Genomic DNA, 23,488 nt, shown 5'->3' with positions numbered 1-23,488 from the left:
ACAGTTGGTAGATCTGGGCGCTTGCAACGCCCGGGTTGTGAGTTCGATTCCCACGGGGGACCAGAACAAAAATGTCAGTACTATAAGTCGATCTGGATACCGCCCCAATAGATCCACAGATGATGCAATCGCCACCACACTGCCTTATCCCATCTGGACAAGAGGAATACCTACGTCAGAATGCTGTTCGTTGACTATAGCTCACAGCATTCAACACCATAGTACCCTCCAAGCTTATCACTAAGCTCGATTGCCCTGGGTCTGAACCCCGCCCTGTGCAACTAGGTCCTGGACTTCCTGACAGGCCGCCCCCAGGTGGTGAAAGTAGGAAACAACACCTCCACCTCTGATCCTCAACACAGGGGCCCCACAAGGGTGCGTGCTCAGCCCCCTCCTGTTCACCCATGACTGCGTGGCCACGCACGCCTCTAACTCAAATCATCAAGTTTGCAGACAACACAACAGTAGTAGGCCTGATTACCGGTACAATGACGAGACAGCCTACAGGGAGGGAGTGAGGGCCCTGGCGGAGTGGTGCCAGGAAAATAACCTCTCCCTCAACATCAACAAAACACAGCGTGGTGAAGGCACAGCAGCCCCTCTTCAACCTCAGGAGGCTGAAGAAATTCGGCTAGACTCTCAAACTTTTACAGATGCACCATTGAGAGCATCCTGTCTTTAGCACCGCCTGGTACGGCAACTGCACTGCCCGCAACCGCAGAGCTCTTTAGAGGGTGGTATGGTCTACCCAACGCATCACAGGGGGAACACTGCCTGCCCCCCAGGACACCTACAGCACCCGATATCACAGGAAGGCCAAAAAGATCAACCACCCGAGCCACTGCCTGTTCACCCCGCTATCATCCAGAATGTCGATGTCAGTACAGATGCATCAAAGCTGGGACCGAGAGACTGAAAAACAGCTTCTATCTCAAGGCCATCAGACTGTTAAACAGCCATCACTAGCCGGCTACCACCCAGCACCTTAGAGGCTGCTGCCCTATATACATAGACATGGAATCACTGGTCACTTTAATAATGTTTACATACTGCTTGACTCATCTCATATGTATATACTGTATTCAATTCTACTGTATTTAGTCAATGCCACTGACATTGGTAGTCCTAATATGTATATATTCCATTCTTTTAGATATGTGTATTGATGTGAATTGTTAGATACTACTGCACTATTGGAGCTAGAAACACAAGCTTTTTGCTACACCCACAATAACATCTGTTAAATATGTGTATGTGACTAATAAAATGTGATTTGATAAGCATCTGCTGAATGACAAACATGTGAAATGTAAAAATGTAAAATGCACATTACATGTTTTATTTTATTGAATTTGAAAATTCATACAATCTACCTGCAGTGAAGCCACTCACTATTTACATTGCATTCAGTCATCTAGCAGCCAATCCCATCCAGTGACCCACAACAGTAACTAGGGTCAAGCGCCACGCCAAGGAGCAAATCGACAGATCTCACACCCAGTCGAATCGACGACCCAAACCAGCGACCTCTCAGGCCACCGGCCCAAGGTCCCAAACGCCAAGCCACCAACCATCCAAGACCCACACACAGCCCCCCCCCCAATAAAAACCTCTGTCAACATCCTGGTACTCAAATGAAACTGGTATACTTACCTATTGATGCTATTTTTGTTTCTCCACCAGTTTTGATCCTGATCTAATAATTTACACTTTGCAATATCCAAATCATGCATCTAATCAAATGTCTTTAGTAATATCCAAATCATATCAAATCCAAGAGGTTAAGGTTAGAATCTAGAAATGCACATTCTATTAATCTATATAATCATTTACATTTTTAAATACCAATATTCAAATCTTTACTTCATAATCAAAATACACATTTAAAAATATGTATTTTGATTTGAGATATTATCATGTCTTAAAGAAAAACAAAAAAGTAACCCTGTTTTTGAGTAAGCTTTCATATACATTGATTTGATGTGGCATAAACCAAAACACAATTTCTTAAGTCAAAAATATAAGTCAGAACACAGCGCCTGTATTCTCTCACGTGATTTCAGGTCCTCTGACAGGGAAAATGTATTTCCACAATGAGAAGATTGGAAAGGCTTCTCTCCATAGTGTCTTCTTTCATGCACTTTCAGGTTCCCTGCATTTCTAAAACTCTTTCCACACTGGGAGCAGTGGAAAGGCATCTCTCCTGTGTGTGACATCTCATGCATTTTCAAGTTCCCTAACTAGGTAAAACTTTTCCACAGTGTGTGTCCACTCGTGATTTCAGGTAGCCTAGCTGGGTAAATCTATTTCCACAGTCTGAGCAGTGGTAGGGCGGCTTCTCCCGTGTGTGTTCTCTCATGCATTTTCAGATTCCCTAACCAAGTAAACCTCTCCTCACTGGGAGCAGTGGAAAGGCATATCTCCTTCTCATGTGTGTGTCATTTCATGCGTTTTCAAGGTCCCTAAGTGGGTAAAACATTTTCCACACTGGGAGCAGCTGAAAGGCTTCCCTCCTGTGTGTGTCATCTCATGCATTTTCAGGTTCCATGAATGGGTAAAACTTTTCCCACACAAGGAGCATTGGAATGGTTGTTCTCCTGGGTGTATTCTCTCATGATCTTTCAGATGCGCTAACTGAATAAATCTCTTTCCACATTGGGCACATTGGAAACGCCTCTCTACTAAGTGTGTTCTCTCATGTTTTTTCAGGTCCCCAGATGAGAAAAATTCATTTCCACACTGGGAGCATAGATATGGCTTCTTTCCAGTGTGTGTTCTTTCATGCAGTTTTAGATTGCCTGAGTGTCCAAAACCCTTTCCACACTGGTAGCATAGATATGGCTTCTCTCCAGTGTGTGTTCTTTCATGCACTTTTAGATGCCCTGAGAGTCTAAAACCCTTTCCACACTGGGAGCATTGATATGGCTTCTCTCCTGTATGTATCATCTCATGCGTTTTCAGATTCCCTGCGTGTCTAAAACACTTTCCACACTGGGAGCAGTGGTGTGGTCTTGCTGGTTTGGTCTTCTGTGGGTCTGGTTTCCCTGAAGGACTTTTCCCGTGAGAGTCTGGTCTTTCACCTGCTGAAGACAAACAGAATATTTGGTTAAACAGAGAGACCTGAAAGAAACCTCTACATCAGTGGTTCCTAAATGTTTTATAGTCCCGGACCCCTTCAAACATTCAACCTCTAGCTGCGAACCCCCTCTTAGCACTAGGGTCAGCACACTCTCAAATGTTTTTCCAAACTTCCAAAAAGCCTGCCACACACACACACTATACATTTATTAAACATAAGAACGAGTTTGTCGCAACCCGGCTCGTGGGAAGTGACAAAGAGCTGTTATAGTACCAGGGCACAAATAATCATAATCAATAATGTTGTACTTTATTTACCCATCTCACATATAAAACTTTATTTGTTAATCGAAAATTGTGAGTAACTCACCACAGATTAATGAGAAGCGTGTGCTTGAAAGGATACACATAACTCTGCAATGTTGGGTTGTATTGGAGAGAGTCACAGTCTTAAAATCATTTTCCACACACAGTCTGTGCCTGTATTTAGTTCTCATGCTCGTGAGGGCCAAGAATCCACTCTCGTATAGGTACGTGGTTGCAAAGGGCATCAGTGTCTTAACAGTGCGGTTTGTCTAGGCAGGATACTCTGAGCGCAGCCCAATCCAGAAATCTGGCAGTGGCTTCTGATTAAATAAAATTTTCACAGAACCGCTTGTTGCAATTTCGATGAGGCTCTTTCGTTCAGATATCGGTAAGTGGACTGGAGGTAGGGCATGAAAGGGATAACGAATCCAGTTGTTTGTGTCATCCGTTAATTGTGTAACCCAACTCACCTCAGGTGCTTCGCTATATCACATTTGACATTGTCCGTAAGCTTGAGTTCATTTGCACACAAAAAAAGTATTATACAATGATGGAAAGATCTGTGTGTTGTCCTTGTTAATACAGACAGAGGAGAGCTCCAACTTCTTAATCAAAGCCTCAATTTTGTCCCGCACATTGAATATAGTTGCGGAGAGTCCCTGTAATCCGAGATTCAGATCATTCAGGCGAGAAAAAAACGTCACCCAGATAGGCCAGTCGTGTGAGAAGCTCATCATCATGCAGGCAGTCAGACAAGTGAAAATTATGGTCAGGAAAGAAGTTTAAGCTCGGCCCCCAATTAAAACATTTTTTTTTTTTTTTAAGTGTCAATACTTTGCCCCTTGATAACCATCACACTTCACTTATGTTGTAAAAGCGTTACATGGTCACTGCCCATATCATTGCATAGCGCATAGCCTTGTTTTAACAAAGTTAACTATTTTCACTGTAATGTCCAAAACGTCTTTCAAGCGGTCAGGCATTCCTTTGGCAGCAAGAGCCTCTCGGTGGATGCTGCAGTGTACCTAAGTGGCGTCGGGAGCAACTGCTTGCACGCGCGTTACCACTCCACTATGTCTCCCTGTCATGGCTTTTGCGCCATCAGTACAGATAGCAACACATCTTGACCACCAAAGTCAATTTGATGTCACAAAGCTGTCCAGTACTTTTAAAATATCCTCTCCTGTTGTCCTGGTTTCCAGTGGTTTGCAGAAGAGGATGTCTTCCTTAATTGATCCCCATAAACGTAACGGACATATACCAGGAGCTGTGCCAGGCCCGCCACGTCTGTTAACTCATCCAGCTGTAACGCATAGAATTCACTCGGTTGTATGCGAAGCAGTAATTGTTTCAAAACATCTCCTGCCATGTCACTGATGCATCGTGAAACAGTGTTGTTTGATGAAGGCATTGTCTGTATAGTTTTTTGGGCCTTTTCCCTCAGCATTGTCCCAGCCATATCCGCGTGGCAGCAGGAAGAATTAAGTCCTCCACAATAGTATGGGGCTTACCTGTCCTAGCCGCTCGGTAGCTCACCATATAAGACGCTTCTAGCCCCTTCTTATTAAATGGTACCTGTTGCTTTTATACATGTCTTACTACTCGAAAGTTGTCTTAATTCTCGCTCAAAAAACTCCCATGGCTTATTTTTCAAACTGGCATGTTTTGTTTCTAAATGTCTGTGCAAGAGTGAAGGTTTCATCGAGTTGTGAGATAGTGTTATGTGCAAAAGTACTGACTGAGGAAAGGCACTACTCCCAATATAAGTGAACCCAAAATCAATGTAGTTATCATATTTGCACCTCTTCGATGGTCCAACATCCCCGTCTATTTGGTGCTTTCCCGGGTAAGGGGACAGTAGCTCTTCAGCTGATTCTAGCATTGGATGTGCTCAGGGAAGCAGAACAACTTGTGTCGTCGACAGGTGCAGTACTGCTGGTAGTAGCAGTACTACCAGTAGAGCTGGTTTGTGTCTCTATGGACGAGGGCCTTACTTTAACCATTTCTCAATTTTCGAGCAAACGGAATGAGCAGCAGCTACGTTTGGCTACATATGGACCGTTAGTGGAATTCCCGCGAGAGAGGAACAGTTAATATGATTGGATGTTAATTATTTGACTAGGCTACCTGTATTTTACATTGTGTTGTTATTTCGCTGAACACTAGATGGTTTAACTTTATTTTTGGTAGTGAAACGAGACTACTAAGGCGATAAAAAATGTAAACTCACCCAAATCTATAGCCCCGTTGGAAAATATAAATGGACTGTTTGAAAATGTGAAGATATATATATAAAAATGTGAATCACATTTTTATTTGGCGTACCCCTGGGGGAATAACTGCTCTACATGATAAAACTGTCTTTCTACAAGGTTTAATCTAAACTAGATCCCTCAAAATGATTAATCTTCAAGACCCTGGTGCTTGGTTAAGGAAGCAGTATGGGGAACTGCTCCTCCTCCCTCCAATACCTTGACTTTGTTGTCCTTAAGCCATTTTGCCACAACTTTGGGCGTCTGCTAAATGACTCAGTACCGTAAGTCTCTCTGGATAAGAGCATCGACTAAATGACTCAGTACCGTAAGCCTCTCTGGATAAGAGCGTCTGCTAAATGACTGAAATGTAAATGTTGAACAGCAGAGTGCGTCATTACAGAGTGGCTGTAGTGTTAAAGTGATAATACCAAATGCTAACCTCCCCTGTTATTGTAATGGTGAGAGGTTAGCATGTCTTGGGGGTGTGATATATATAATGCTAACCTCTCCTGTTATTGTAATGGTGATGGGTTAGCATGTCTTGGGGGTATGATATATATAATGCTAACCTCTCCTGTTATTGTAATGGTGAGAGGTTAGCATGTCTTGGGGGTATGATATACAGTGGGGCAAAAAAGTATTTAGTCAGCCACCAATTGTGCAAGTTCTCCCACTTAAAAAGATGAGAGAGGCCTGTAATTTTTATCATAGAGACAGAAATCTTGCTTGTTTGTAGGTGACCAAATACTTATTTTCCACCATAATTTGCAAATAAATTTATTAAAAATCCTACAATGTGATCTCATTTTGTCTGTCATAGTTGAAGTGTACCTATGATGAAAATTACAGGTCTCTCTCATCTTTTTAAGTGGGAGAACTTGCACAATTGGTGGCTGACTAAATACTTTTTTTGCCCCACTGTATATATAATGCTAACCTCCCCTGTTATTGTAATGGTGAGAGGTTAGCATGTCTTCGGGGTACGATATTTAAGTGATACTACCAGAGTAGCCGGTGTTCGGAGGATATATTTTAGCACAGGTGTTCTGCCTCGGGCCACCCAACCGTGCCAATATATCCTTCAAACACTGGCTTCCAAGGCATTATCACTTCTAAACGACGGGTTACAAAATATTCAAATAATGACTGATATATTTTTCCTTAAACGTTATTTTAAAGAAATTATTTCATACCATTTCATCCTTCCGTGAGATATAGTCCTGACACAAATCTAGGGTTGCTACCCAAGGCAGTTAGGTTGCTAGAGATGCGCCCCAATCGTGAAATCTTTTTGTTCTCCATCTATGGACGCAACCCAGTCGTTCGTTTCAAAAGGTCCTGCTGCCATGCTGGCTGGCAACCCTCTTATCCCTTGCTTGCTAGCCAGCCAACTAACTATGGCTAACACTGGTCACATCAAACAATGTATCCAGAATAACAGCAAAGTAGCCGTATTTGCCTTTAAGCTGTTTGAACAAAAATATAAAACACAACATAATCCATCCACCTGACAGGTGTGGCATATCAAGAAGCTGATTAAACAGCATGACCATTACACAGGTGCGCCTTGTGCTGGGGACAATAAAAGGTCACTCTAAAATGTGCAGTTTTGTCACAACACAATGCCACAAATGTCTCAAGTTGAGGGAGCGAGCAATTGGCATGATGGCAGAAAAGTCCATAACAGCTGTTACAGAGAATGAAATGTTAATTTCTCTACAATAAGCCGCCTCCAACTTCATTTTAGAAAATATGGCAGTGTGCCCAACCGGCCTCTTAACCGCAGACCACGTGTAACCAAGCCAGCCCAGGTTCTCCACATCCAGCTTCATCACCAGCGTGATCGTCTGAGGCCAGCCACCCGGACAGCTGTTGAAACTGTGGGTTTTTCCCAACCGAACAATTTCTGCACAAACAGTCAGAAACCGTTGCAGACAAGCTCATCTGTGTGTGTATCGTCCTCACCGGAGTCTTGACCTGACTGTAGTTTGGTGTTGTAACAGACTTCAGTGGGCAAATGCTCACCTTCGAAGGCCACTTGGTGAAGTGTGCTCAATGTTTGAATCCTGGTTTCAACTGTACCGGGCAGATGGCAGAAAGCGTGTATGGCATCGTGTGAGCGGGCGGTTTGCTGATGTCAACGTTGTAGACAGAGTGCCCCATGGGGGCAGTGTGGTTATGATATGGGCAAGCATCAGATACAGACCAACGAACAATTGCATTTAATCAACGGCAATTTGAACGTACATTGTCATCGCCATTCATCTGTCGCCATCACCTCATGTTTGAATATAATGTGCATAAAAATGTCACAAGGATCTGGACACAATTCTTGGAAGCTGAATATTGTCTGTTCTTCCATGGCTTGCATACTCGCCACACATGTCACCCATTGAGCATGTTTGGGAAGCTCTGGCTTGACGTGTACAACAGAGTGTTCCAGTTCCCGCCAATATCCAGCAACTTTGCGCAGCCATTGAAGAGTGGGGCAACATTCCACAGGTCACAATCAACAGCCTGATCATATGCGAAGGAGATGTGTCGTGCTGCTTGAGGCAAATGGTGGTCACAACAGATACTGACTGGTTTTCTGATCCACACCCCTACTTTTTTTTTTTTTAAGCTACACTACATGGCCAAAGGTATGTCGACACCTGTTTGTCGAACGTCTAATTCCAAACTCATGGCCATTAACATGGAGTTTTCCCCCTTTGCTGCTATAACAGCCTCCACTCTTCTGGGAAGGCTTTCTACTAGATGTTGGAACATTGATGCGGGGACTTGCTTCTATTCAGCCACAAGAGCATTAGTGAGGTTGGGCACTGATGATGGGCGATTAGGCCTGGCTCGCAGTCGGCGTTCCAATTCAACCCAAAGGTGTTCGATAGGGTTGAGGTCAGGGCTATGTGCAGGCCAGTCAAGTTCTTCCACACCGATCTCAACAAACCCTTTCTGTATAGACCTCGCTTTTTGCACAGGGGATTTGTCATGCTGAAACAGGAAAGGGCCTTCCCCAAACTGTTGCCACAAATTCAGAAGCACAGAATCCTCTAGAATGTCATTGTATGCTGTAGAAATTAAGATTTCCCTTCACTGGAACTAAGGGGCCGAGTACAAACCATGAAAAACAGCCCCAGAAGATTATTCCTCCCCCACCAAACTTTACAGTTGGCACTATGCATTGGGACAGGTAGCGATTCCTGGCATCCGCCAAACCCAGATTCATCCTTCAGACTGCCAGACGGTGAAGCGTGATTCATTACTTCACAGAAAGTGTTTCCACTGCTCCAGAGTCCAATGGCAGCGAGCTTCACACCACTCCAGCCGACGCTTGGCATTGCTCATGGTGATCTTAGGCTTGTGTGCAGCAGCTGGGCCATGGAAACCAATTTCATGAAGCTCCCAACAAACAGTTATTGTGCTGACATTGCTTCCAGAGGCAGTTTGGAACTCGGTAGTGAGTGTGGCAACTGAGGACAGACGATTTTTACACGCTACGCGCTTCAGAGGTCCCGTTCTGTGAGCTTTTGTGGCCTACCACTTCGCAGCTGAGCCATTGTTGCTCCTAGAAGTTTCCACTTCACAATAACAGCACTTACATTTGACCGGGGCAGCTCTAGCAGGGCAGAAATTTGACCTACTGACTTGTTGGAAAAGTGGCATCCTATGACGGTGGCACGTTGAAAGTCACTGAGCTTTTCAGTAAGGTCATTCTACTGCCAATGTTTGTCTATAGAGATTGCATGGCTGTGTGCTCGATTCTATACACCTGTCAGTAACGGGTGTGGCTGAAATAGCCGAATCCACTCATTTGAAAAGTTGTCCACAGACTTACATACAGTTGAAGTTGGAAGTTTACATACACTAAGTTGACTGTGCCTTTAAACAGCTTGATAAATTCCAGAAAATGATGTCATGGCTTTAGAAGCTTCTGATAGGCTAATTGACATCATTTGAGTCAATTGGAGGTGTACCTGTGGATGTAGTTCAAGGCCTACCTTCAAACTCAGTGCCTCTTTGCTTGACATCATGGGAAAATCAAAAGAAATCATCCAAGACGTCAAAAGAAAAATTGTAGACCTCCACAAGTCTTGTTCATCCTTGGGAGCAATTTCCAAATGCCTGAAGGTACCACGTTCATCTGTACAAACAATAGTACGCAAGTATAAACACCATGGGACCACGCAGCAGTCATACCTCTCAGGAAGGAGACGCGTTCTGTCTCCTAGAGATGGACATACTTAGGTGCTTAAAGTGCAAATATATCCCAGAACAACAGCAAAGGACCTTGTGAAGATGCTGGAGGAAACACGCATCTATATACAAAGTAAAACATGTCCTATATCAACATAACCTGAAAGGCCGCTCAGCAAGGAAGAAGCCACTTCTCCAAAACTGTCATAAAAAAAGCCAGACTACAGTTTGCACCTGCACATGAGGACAAAGATCATACTTTTTGGAGAAATGTCCTCTGGTCTGATGAAACAAAAATATAACTGTTTGGCCAGAATGACCATCGTTATGTTTGGAGGAAAAAGGGGGAGGCTTGCGAGTCGAAGAACACCATCCCAACCGTGAAGCATGGGGGTGGCAGCATCATGTTGTGGGGGTGCTTTGCTGCAGGAGGGTCTGGTGCACTTCACAAAATAGATGACATCATGAGGGAGGAAAATTATGTGGATATATTGAAGCAACATCTCAGGACATCAGTCAGGAAGTTAAAGCTTGGTCGCAAATGGGTCTTCCAAATGGACAATGACCCCAAGCATACTTCCAAAGTTGTGACAAAATGGCTTAAGGACAACAAAGTCAAGGTATTGGAATGGCCATCACAAAGCCCTCATTGTCCATTTGGAAGACCCTTTTCCTTCCTCCATCCTATATAAAATGTGTGGGCAGAACTGAAAAAGCATGTGTGAGCAAGGAGGCCTACAAACCTGACTCAGTTACACCAGCTCTGTCAGGAGGAATGGGCCAAAATTCACCCAATTTATTGTGGGAAGCTTGTGGAAGGCTACCCGGAACGTTTGACCCAAGTTAAACAATTTAAAGGCAATGCTACCAAATACTAATCGAGTGTATGTAAACTTCTGACCCACTGGGAATGTGATGAAAGAAATAAAAGCTGAAATAAATCATTCTCTCTACTATTATTCTGACATTTCACATTCTTAAAATAAAGTGGTGATCCTAACTGACCAAAAAACAGGGATTTTTTTACTAGGATTAAACGTCAGGAATTGTGAAAAACTGAGTTTAAATGTATTTGGCTATGGTGTATGTAAACTTCCGACTTCAACTGTATATAGTGTAGCTACTCTAGCAAATATGGGCTTCCATAAAGTTGTTCAACAATCTTGGGCAGACGGCCAAGTTTCACATTGTTATTGTCACGTGCACTAATACAGCTAAATGCCGTTCTTGCTTAATGTTCCCCCCCCAAAAATGTATTGCATTCTATTCATGCTGGCTATCGCAGGCTACCTGAGACATGAAACCGATAGCTGGGAGGGCATACAGGCTGGGCTGAGACATGAAACCGATAGGTGGGAGGGCATACAGGCTGGGCTGAGACATGAAACCGATTGGTGGGAGGGCATACAGGCTACCTGAGACATGAAACAGATAGGTGGGAGGGCACACAGGCTAGGCTGAGACATGAAACCGATAGCTGGGAGGGCACACAGGCTGGGCTGAGACATGAAACCGATAGCTGGGAGGGCATACAGGCTGGGCTGAGACATGAAACCGATAGCTGGGAGGGTATACAGGCTACCTGAGACATGAAACAGATAGGTGGGAGGGCATACAGGCTGGGCTGAGACATGAAACCGATAGCTGGGAGGGCATACAGGCTGGGCTGAGACATGAAACCGATAGCTGGGAGGGCATACAGGCTGGGCTGAGACATGAAACCGATAGCTGGGAGGGTATACAGGCTACCTGAGACATTAAACCGATAGCTGGGAGGGTACACAGGCTGGGCTGAGACATGAAACCGATAGCTGGGAGGGCATACAGGCTGGGCTGAGACATGAAACCGATAGCTGGGAGGGCATAAAGGCTACCTGAGACATGAAACCGATAGGTGGAAGGGTATACAGGCTGGGCTGAGACATGAAACCGATAGGTGGGAGGGCATACAGGCTACCTGAGACATGAAACCGATAGCTGGGAGGGCATACAGGCTGGGCGGAGACATGAAACCGATAGCTGGGAGGGCATACAGGCTGGGCTGAGACATGAAACAGATAGGTGGGAGGGCATACAGGCTACCTGAGACATGAAACCGATAGCTGGGAGGGCATACAGGCTGGGCTGAGACATGAAACCGATAGCCGGGAGGGCATACAGGCTACCTGAGACATGAAACCGATAGCTGGGAGGGCACACAGGCTGGGCTGAGACATGAAACCGATAGCTGGGAGGGCATACAGGCTGGGCTGAGACATGAAACCGATAGCTGGGAGGGCATACAGGCTGGGCTGAGACATGAAACCGATAGCTGGGAGGGCACACAGGCTGGGCTGAGACATGAAACCGATAGCTGGGAGGGCATACAGGCTGGGCTGAGACATGAAACCGATAGCTGGGGGGGTACACAGGCTGGGCTGAGACATGAAACCGATAGGTGGGAGGGCACACAGGCAGGGCTGAGACATGAAACCGATAGCTGGGAGGGCATACAGGCTGTCGCAAATGTATTAATGAACAATTTGCCTAAATGGGTATTGGAAACACTTCAACCTCTACATTCTCATTAGACACCGTGTTTTTACGAAAATGCTTTTTATTTGAGGTGTGATGTCATTACGTGTTTTTTTTGTTTTTTTTAATCGACAGGAGATAGTCGGAAAACTGTCACATCTATTTTCTAGTGAGATTCGAACCTATGATCTCCTGTTCTCTACCCATAGAATTAGTCCACTGCGCCACCAGGGTGGAGCTAGAACACAACGTTTTACATTTGTATTATTTTAAAACTCATTCAAAGCTGTAACATTTTTAGTCTATCCAATCAGACCCCATTTCCAAGGAAACAAGCACTCATTAAGATCAGGTGTGGCCAATTAGTGGGCGTGGCCAACACACTTAACAAGATACAGGGTAGAGAAAGTTTTGTTGACCCTGAGAACGGAATGTATGTTTTTAAATAACATTTTAAGAACATTCTTTGAATGTTATTTGTTGTTTTTAATGGAAATGTTTCTTAATGTTCTGAGAAATTAACTTTATAATTCAGGGCATTCGGGAAGTATTTAGACCTTGACCTTTTCCACATTTTGATACGTTACAGGCTTATTCTAAAATGAATTGAATTAATGTTTTTCCATCAATCAGGGGCGGCAGGTACCCTAGTGTTTAGAGCATTGCGCCAGTAACCGAAAGGTTGCTAGATCGAATCCCCGAACTGACAAGGTAAAAATCTGTCCTTCTGCCCCTGAACAAGGCAGTAAACCCACTGTTCCTAGGCCGTCATTGTAAATAAGAATTCGTTTTTAACTGACTTGCCTAGTTAAATAAAGGTTAAATATCCATAATGACAAAGTGAAAATGGTTTTAGATTTATGTAAAAAAAAAAAAAAAATTAAAATCAAATACAGAAATACCTTATTTACATAAGTATTCAGACCCTTTGCTATGAGACTCAATTGAGCTCAGGTGCATCGTGTTTCCATTGATCATCCTTGAGATGTTTGTACAACTTGATTGGAGTCCTGGATTAGGCTGATATCTTGTTTAATGAGTTTTTGTAAACAAACTCTGTATAGTTGGAAAACCTGGTTAAAACAAATGTTTTATCTTATGGATGGTGAGGAACCCTAACCCAATCTACCTACCTCATCCCCATATTGTTTTTATTTACTTTACTGCTCTTTTGCACACCAGTATCACTACTTATCATCATCTGCTCATCTATCACTCCAGTGTTAATCTGCTAAATTGTAATTACTTTGCTACTATGGCCTATTTATTGCCTTACCTCATGCCATTTACACACACTGTATATAGACTTTCTTTCCCCCCCTATCGTGTTATTGACTGTACGCTTGTTTATTCCATGTGTAACTCTGTGTTGTTTCTGTCGCACTGCTTTGCTTTATCTTGGCCAGGTCGCAGTTGTAAATGAGAACTTGTTCTCAACTAGCTTACCTGGTTAAATAAAGGTGAAATAAAAATATATAATTTTAGCGTGGTTACATACATACCGGTTTCTCCAGCCCCCATCCCTTAGCTGTTTACCAAAACAAGCTTTGGGCCAGTAACTGAAACGTCGCTGGTTCGAATCCCTGAGCCAACTAGGTGAAACATCTGTCGATGTGCTCTTGAGCAAGTCACTTAACCATAATTGCTCCTGTCAGTCGTTCTGGATAAGAGCGTCGGCTAAATACATGACTACAATTTTTTTTTAAAGTGGCATGGCGGCCATTTTGTTGTTGTTTGACAAGGTTTTGCTCCTGTTTTTAAAATAGTACTCACTGGTGTTAATCAGATCTCCAGTCTCGTCCTCTTTCACTCTGGAAGCTTCTTCGTTGCCTTTCACTGTGACATCCTTCTCTTCCTCCTCTTCTTTCACGACAACATTAAGCCACAGACCCTGTTTCTCGGTCCAGCAGACATCCTCTTCTTTAACAGGCGGGGATCTTGGTGAGCTCATGGTCTGGGATTTTAGCTAGCTAGTTAGCATAAGCGACTAGCCCTGTGCTAAGTTAGCTGACTAACAACGTAAATACGGGGGGGAATTGGTTAACTAGTAGATACGACAGACGTGTGTTTAAAACACCGAAAACGTCTAAAGAGCTCCAATGTTTCGGCTATGTTGGCTAGCAAGATACCGAGGTGGCTGATTAGCTGTTGTTGAAGAAGCGTCCCGTCCACTACATTTAATGCCACGTCACACTCTGGCAGCATCGCCTGTAAAACGCATATCGCCATCTGCTGACTGGAGTGGGACGGGTAATGCAGTTTAAGGAAATATTTATTTAATTTTTCATGTTGGTCTTTTGACCAATCACATGTAATATTTTAACATTAGATATTTTTCAGAGCTGATATGTTAGGTCCCCCAAAAAATATCTGAAATGGTCTGCCTTTGTAAACAGCCTACTGCTCCTGCATGGTGTAACAATACATCATGTAGATGTATATAATGAACAGACTAGGTCTATACTGCTCCTACATGGTGTAACAATACATCATGTAGATGTATATAATGAACAGACTAGGTCTATAGTGCTTGTACATGGTGTAACAATACATAATGTAGATGTATATAATGAACAGACTAGGTCTATACTGCTCCTGCATGGTGTAACAATACATAATGTAGATGTATATAATGAACAGACTAGGTCTATACTGCTCCTGCATGGTGTAACAATATATCATGTAGATGTATTTAATGAACAGACTAGGTCTATACTGCTCCTGCATGGTGTAACAATACATCATGTAGATGTATATAATGAACAGACTAGGTCTATACTGCTCCTGCATGGTGTAACAATACATCATGTAGATGTATATAATGAACAGACTAGGTCTATACTGCTCCTACATGGTGTAACAATACATACAGCTCTATGAAAAATTAAGAGGCCACTGCAAAATTATCAGTTTCTCTGGTTTTACTATTTATAGGTATGTGTTTGGGTAAAATGAACATTTTTGTTTTATTCTATAAACTACTGACAACATTTCTCCCAAATTCCAAATAAAAATATTCTCATTTAGAGCATTTATTTGCAGAAAATGACAACTGGTCAAAATAACAAAAAAGATGCAGTGTTGTCAGACCTCGAATAATGCAAAGAAAATACGTTCATATTAATTTTTAAACAACACAATACTAATGTTCACTTAGGAAGAGTTTGGAATTCAATATTTGGTGGAATAACTCTGATTTTCAATCACAGCTTACATGCGTCTTGGCATGCTCTCCACCAGTCTTTCACATTGATGTTGGGTGACTTTATGCCACTCCTGGCGTAAAAATTCAAGCAGCTCGGCTTTGTTTGATGGCGTGTGACCATCCATCTTCCTCTTGTTCACATTCCAGAGGTTTTCAATGGGGATCAGGTCTGGAGATTGGGCTGGCCATGACAGGGTCTTGATCTGGTGGTCCTCCATCCACACCTTGATTGACCTGGCTGTGTGGCATGGAGCATTGTCCTGCTGGAAAAAACATTCCTCAGAGTTGGGGAACATTGTCAGAGCAGAAGGAAGCATGTTTTATTCCAGGACAACCTTGTACGTGGCTTGATTCATATGTCCTTCACAAAGACAAATCTGCCCGATTCCAGCACCCCCAGATCATCCCCGATCCTCCACCAAATTTCCAATTGTTACAATTGGTGGAATCATGCCATATTTAGACTAGATAATGTTAAACAAGGTTGGTTTGCGGATCAATGAAATGGGGTATCAGTCGACTCAGTATCCAAATACTTTTTTTCTCAGACTCCAACATTGCATTGTTTTTCCTATGGAATAGTGTTCAATACACATAGGTTGACAATAAATGTGGCTCAATTCACAGTGGTTTGAGTCCCGCAATAAGAGCTAAGACACTAATGTTCTCTGGGTGTCACTGAGTTGACTGATACCCCATGTCATTGATCCACAATCCATAGGTAAGGCTGTACAGTAAAATAAGTATGCCCCCAATGCAATTCTAAAGTCTAATACATCCAGTGTGATTAAAAACAGATTTTTGTCAAATTAACAAATTGTCTTTTGTTGATTTTATATAAACAACATTCTACATCTAGAATTATGCCATATTCACTTATGGCATAATTCCACTATTTGTATTCATTTGATTCACTGTCAATTACATACTTTTATTTTGAAGGCTAACCGCAAAGTCCACTATTGTGGCTAATCCTTATTGTGGCTAGCTTCACATAGATGGGTCCGACCATTAATCAAATAAGAACTGTCTTATAAATCAGGGTTATTTTAGATGATGACACCTAGCTATATAGTTAGCTAACTAACTGTAGCTACTGAAACAGATGTCGTTTTACTATGTTTTTGGGGAAGAACGTTGTTTGCATCCATCAGCTAGCTAGCTTTTTTTTCTGACCAGCACTGTAGGTGCGCGAGACAACTTTACCAGCATCATAGCATACGTATCGATGAAAAGTTTTGACATATGAAATACAAGTGATCATGTAATCAATGTGTAATAATAACTACGTCATTTTTTTTTATGAACGCGTAAAATTATTATGTGACGTGCAGTCATATTCAGGTCCTGATTGGTCAACAAGCTTATTTGACACATCAAGTAGTGTTATTTGACGTGTATCTTTTTTGACCCAAACGTTGTTTCACATCCCCAACACACACAGAAAAACAGAGCCAGAGTAAAAAATAAAGACCATTTAATCACAGAGTGTGTACATAATCTACATAAAAACGGTCACACTCCATATTCAATTCATATCTTGGGATTTTAAAACATAAAACATAAATGTATTTTTGAGTAGGTTTTCTCCAATTTGATTTCATATGGAAATAAGAGCGTAAACAAAACCACAAAGCACCAATTTTCAGTAAAAGATGAGACAAGTGTGGGAGCAATGTGTGTGTTACCTCATGAATTGTAAGTATGTGAAAAATCACTGTCCACACTGGGAGCATGGGTAAGGCTTCTCCCCCGAGTGTGTTACTTCAAGGTCTTTCAGGTGCCTAAACTGGGCAAATATCTTTCTACACTGGGAGCATTCGTAACATTTCTCTCATGTGTGGTTTCTTTCATGTGATTTCAGTTGCCTTAACCAAGTAAATTTAATTCCACACTGGGAGCACTGGAAAGGCTTTTCCCCAGTGTGTCTTTGCTCATGATTCTTCAGGAAGCCTGATGAGGTAAAATTCTTTCCACACTGGGAGCAGGGATGGGGCTCTTCTTCTTTGTGTGTCCTCTCATGTGATTTCAGGTTACCTAACCGGTTAAAACTCTTTCCACACTGGGAACATTGGAAAGGCTTTTCGCCTGTGTGTATTCTATCATGTATCTTCAGGCTCCCGAACTGGGTAAAACTCTTTCCACACTGGGAACATTGGTAGGGCTTCTCTCCGGTGTGTGTTCTCTCATGCTCTTTCAGTTGCCTTACCCAGCTGAAACGCTTTTCACAATGGAAACAGTGGTAAGGCTTTTCCCCTGTGTGTACTCTTTGATGTTCCTTCAGGTTACTTAACCGCTTAAAAGTATTACCACATTGAGGGCATTTGTGAGGCTTATCTCCTGTGTGTATTCTCTCATGTGATTTCAGGCAACTTAACTGTGAACATCTCTTTCCACACTGAGAGCATTGGTAAGGCTTCTCTCCTGTGTGTATTCTATTGTGTATTTTCAGGCTCCCTAACTGGGTAAAACTCTTTCCACACTGAGAACATTGGTAGGGCTTCTCTCCAGTGTGTATTCTTTCATGCACCTTCAGTGTCCGTAATTGGGTAAAACTCTTTCCACAGTGGGAACAGTGGTGTCGTCTTGCTGGTTCAGACGTCTCTTGCCCTGGTTCTTCTGAGTCTGGTCTCTCTCCTACCAAAGACAAACCGTGTGTTTAATTTAACAGTGAGATCAGGGTCGTATTCACTAGAAACTAAAATGAAACGGTGTTCACTAATGAATACGACCTTGAATGAAACCTTCACATGATACAACTGTCTTCTTTTTATGTTTAATTCAAATCAGATCCTTCAATAACCTGAGGCCAAGTATCATATGTGTTTTTCTGGTGCTCATTATGATAAATGAGAAAAAGTTGCCAAAAATCAGACAATAGAAATGTGGAGTCAATTAGGCTCCAATTGTTTTATAGGTTCTCATTGGTCAGCATTTGTCTAATAATTTCACAAGCCCTGAATTCATTAGATTAGCATTTGTTCTACTGTCTTTCGATGTCCACAATCCTTAATTAAACACAGTCCTTGATTAACACAGTCCCTGATTAACACAGTCCCTGATTAACACAGTCCCGGATTAACACAATCCTAGTCATATAAGCAGCATCTTTAGATCTCTTTCTAAGTTCCTGACGGAGGTGTTTTTCTTGCGAATTGCATTTTGGCAAATGTTTGAAAATGATGTTTAATTGGCTGCTTCATTACAGGAGTTGCATGTTCTGTTAATATTAATTACCATAATCCTAATCTAAATATGATTTCTGTAATGGCCACATTCATAATTATCCTTAAGGTATATATATTGGAATTCAGTCTTTATTTGAAAAGTTTAAGTAGGGAATTGCATGCATTTTGGCCATTACAGAGTAGAAGGGCAAGTCTCAAAAAAGGCTTTTCAGTCAATCATATTTCATGGCTTTTTGAAAGAGCTCACAGAGCTTGTTTCTCCACTCACAGCTGTCCCCCAGTGTTAGTTATAACATGGATAGGCATATCAAAGGAAAGGCTTGGCTGAACACAAACTAAAAAATGTAAGATTGTGATTTTCATTATTACTTTAGAGAGGAAAACAACAATTATGGATGTTACAGACGGACAGACATTCAGATGTTAAATATTTCTTTATTCAAATCTATCATAACACATTTGCTTACATTTGGAATATTTTTAAGTACATGGGCAAAACAAGTGACCTAAGAGACTGAGCGTCGTCGTCAATGCCAGGCGGGCCTGATCCAGTGTCTCAGAAACGGCTACCCTCCTGGGCTTTTCAAACCTGACAGTGTCTAGGGTTGGAGGCAAAGGAGGGTCTGACCCGGTACTAGATGGGTGTACCTAATAAATTGGCCAATGAGTTTGAGTTTGAGTTTATTTCTATTTTTACAGGGACAGTGCACTTTAATCAACGTTTCAGTAAAAGTGCCGGTTTTAGCCAGCCGGCTAATTTTCAACCGCAGTCCCTGGGCAGGTTATTAAAAACAATTACAATATAGACAATAGCAACATAGAACAAGCAAGACATAGCAACATAGGACAAGCAAGACATAGCATACAGACAGAGCAACATAGGACAAGCAAGACGTAGCATACCGACAGAGCAACATAGAACAAAAAGCAGCAAGACAAAATTCATAAAAGCAACAAAGTGTTTCCACACCTCACAAGTTACAGACAACAGACATGGAAAGCGGCAACACACAGCTAGGGACCATGTTCACAAATCTGATTGACCTTTAGCCATGTCTTCAAGCATAAGCATAAGTGTCTCTTAATTGTTAATGTTCTCTCTAAATAAGCTTTCTGGTACAATTAAAAGGTCAAATACACTGCATTTCAAACAGTCATCAATAATCTAATGAATTCAGGGCTTGTGAAATTTTACCTAGGCTAAATATATACCTTCCACAACCATAAGTTTAAATAGTTTAACCTGCTTTTATGCAATACTCTCAATTGAAGAAAAATAAATACTACAGGACTATTCCCTTCTCATCTTTCAAAAACAAATCTTTACTGCCATGTATGAGAAATTCATTTCAACATATATATATATATAAAGAAATATGAAATGTATATAATCTTAGCCAGAACACATAATTTTTCAAGATATCAACAATTGTTTATGGATGTTAGGAATCTCATAGCGCTGAAAAAGTAAACTGAAAGGAGAGAAACCAATATAAACCATGTAAAAACCTTGATGAAAGTTATCTTTACAGATAAAGTTTTAATATGATCCGATGTATGCTGCAGGTTTTACAAAAACATTTCCTCTCCCAGTCACCCCCTCCTTCCTATCTTTACAAGACTGTAGAACACACAAATAAAACTCAAGACACTTCAATGTGGCCTGTACTGCTTCATTAACATCCTCTTAAACTAATACTGGAGGAAAGCTGTGAGTGGAAAAAACAAGCTCTCTGAGCCCTTACTAAAAGCCATGAAATATGATTGACTGAAAATTATTTTATTTAGACTTGGCCTCCTGCTACGTAATGTCAACATTCAGGCAATTTCCTGCCTAAACGTTTCAAATAAAGCCTGAACTCCAAAATATAGACCTTAAAAGGGCTGATTTTGCCACTGAGGCAATGCAGCTACTTCCCCAGAGTCAGACGAACTTGTGGATACCATTTGTATGTCTCTGTGTCCTGTATGAAGGAAGTTAGAGGTAGTTTTGCGAGCCAATGCTAACTAAGCGTTAGACTTCCAGTCATTGTGCTATAGGTATCTGCTAGCATATACCCATAGACTTCCAGTCATTTTGTTAACGCTCGTTAGCAATCTCCCCAAAAAGCTTGTCCATTTCATGTAACATCCATTAAGCTTCTATTTGTTTTATTTCTCCAACATGGCAATATTTAGAAGTCAGATTTCGTGGAATCGCACATAACTTCAGTAGAATGACTCTTTAAAATCACATCAGTTCAACATAAGTAAATATTCAGGGACATCAGTTCAACAACTGCAGAGTTTGTGCCCCTTTTTTAAAAGACAGTACTCACTGGTGTTAATCAGATCTCCATTCTGCTCTTCTTCCTCCTCCAATGTGACAGTAATCTCCCCCTCCTCCTTCACTCCAAAAACGTCTGCCTCTTCTTTCACCGTGCCAGTCGTCTCCTCTTTCACTGTAAAAACTGCACCCTCTTGTTTAACTTCCGCCTCCTCTTTCACTGAAACGTCTTCCTCTTTCACTGTAACAGCCTCATCCTCTACTTCTTGTTTAACTGTGGCCTCATCCTCTACTTCTTGTTTAACTGTGACAGACTCCTCTTCCTTCTCCTCTTTCACGAGAGCTTCTTTCTCCGTACAGTAGTCTTCCTCTTTAGCAGGGGGGTAGTAGCTTTTTGAACTCATCGTCGGGGATGTTAGCATTAGCGATTAGCCTAGTGCTACTGCTACCTTAACCAGACAGCTAGCTGACGTACATACGATATTAAAAGGGGTAACTAGTAGATACGACAGAAATGTGTTTAAAACCCAGTGGCTAATAATCACCGAAAGCGTATAAAGAGCTCACATCTTCCTGCTACGTCGGCTAGCAAGGCTACCGAGGTCGCTGCTGTGGTTGTTGAAGAAACTTCCCGTCCATTAGATTATACGTCACAATGGCAGCATTGCCTGAAAGACGCCATTCGTCATCTGCTGACTAGAATGGGTAACGCAGTTTAGGAAATTAAAATGTATTTGATTTATTTCATAAAATAATCATGTTAAATGAAAACGTACAAACAGAAGCATGTGTTAATCGGTGCAGATCTTGAGTGAGGGCTCCCGAGTGGCACAGCGGTCTAATGCACTGCACCTCAGAGCTAGAGGCGTCACTACAGAATCCTGGTTCGATCCCGGCCTGTATCACAACCGGCCATGATCGGGAGTCTCATAGGGCGGCGCACAATTGGTCCAGCGTCGTCCCAGTTAGGGGAGTGTTTGGCCGGGGTAGACAGTCATCGTAAAAAAGGTATTTGTTCTTAACTGACTTGCTTAGTTAAAGAAAGGTTAAATAAAACCATTATAATAATTTAGAAAATCAGTCAAACAAATATTATAAACAGAGATGTCTACTGCTCCTACATGGTGTAACAATACATCATGTAGATGTATATAATGAACAGACTAGGTCTATACTGCTCCTACATGGTGTAACAATAGATGTATATAAGATGTATATATGTATATATGATGTATATGTATATATAGATGTATATATAATGAACAGACTAGGTCTATACTGCTCCTACATGGTGTAACAATATATCATGTAGATGTATATAATGAACAGACTAGGTCTATACTGCTCCTACATGGTGTAACAATACATCATGTAGATGTATATAATGAACAGACTAGGTCTATACTGCTCCTACATGGCGTAACAATACATCACGTAGATGTATATAATGAACGGACTAGGTCTATACTGCTCCTACATGGTGTAACAATACATCATGTAGATGTATATAATGAACAGACTAGGTCTATACTGCTCCTGCATGGTGTAACAATACATCATGTAGATGTATATAATGAACAGACTAGGTCTATCCTGCTCCTGCATGGTGTAACAATACATCATGTAGATGTATTTAATGAGCAAACTAGGTCTATACTGCTCCTACAAGGTGTTATAATACATCAGTGTATTCGGAAAGTATTCAGACTCCTTAACTTTTTCCACATTTTCTTACGTTACAGCCTTATTCTAAAATTGATTAAATATTTTTTTCCCCTCATCAATCTACACACAATACCCCATAATGACAAAGCGAAAACAGGTTTTTAGAAATGTTTGATGACAGATTTGCACACTCTTGGCATTCTCTCAACCAGCTTCATGAGGTAGTCACCTGGAATGCATTTCAATTAACAGGTGTGTCTGTGTGAAATACTTTCTTACATATATTGGCTATTACAAAACAATGTCACAAGTTCGCATAGCAAAATATTTAGGAGCATATGTGACCAAAATGCTCACTGCTAGATGAGCTGCTATACGTTTTGCAAATATGGGTTAATGGATAAATATTGATTGATCAATAAACTGTTACAGAAGCAGATTGTAGTCTAATCCACTCATTGAATCTGAATCTCCCTCTCTTACCCAGAATGGCCTTATAAAGATATGCTGGCATTTTAAACATGTGTACTTACCTGGAATTAACTTTTAAAAACATGAATGGCTTTTAAAACATATACTTACCTGGAATGGCCTTTTAAAACATATACTTACCTGGAATGGCCTTTTAAAACATATACTTACCTGGAATGGCCTTTTAAAAACCTCAACCAATACTTACCTGTTCTGGAAAGGACCTGACCTGTGCGTAACCTTCTCTGCTCCTGTTGAACAAAGAAAAACATCTCATTACAACAACAACCACTCATCCAACTACTTATTCACAACCACAAAGCACTACCCCAGACCCCCTCGCCAC

The 23,488-nt window shown here is 41.7% G+C and overlaps 1 protein-coding gene across 1 annotated transcript; it reads right to left on the bottom strand.

The window, feature by feature from the left end:
* Positions 1 to 1,318: 1,318 nt before the first annotated feature.
* LOC120035239 (zinc finger protein 2 homolog) lies at positions 1,319 to 21,629 on the bottom strand. Its single transcript, XM_038982028.1, has 4 exons — positions 21,059 to 21,629; positions 17,399 to 18,189; positions 14,121 to 14,313; positions 1,319 to 3,083 (listed from the first exon to the last, which is right to left on the bottom strand). Exons 1-4 carry the CDS (start codon positions 21,426 to 21,428, stop codon positions 2,428 to 2,430), a joined length of 2,010 nt encoding a protein of 669 aa, XP_038837956.1. The 5' UTR covers positions 21,429 to 21,629; the 3' UTR covers positions 1,319 to 2,427.
* Positions 21,630 to 23,488: the final 1,859 nt, after the last annotated feature.

This window comes from Salvelinus namaycush, unplaced genomic scaffold, assembly GCF_016432855.1.
Source record: "Salvelinus namaycush isolate Seneca unplaced genomic scaffold, SaNama_1.0 Scaffold10, whole genome shotgun sequence".
Taxonomy (NCBI): Eukaryota; Metazoa; Chordata; class Actinopteri; order Salmoniformes; family Salmonidae; genus Salvelinus; species Salvelinus namaycush.
This window is presented reverse-complemented; position numbering and strand designations above follow the sequence as displayed.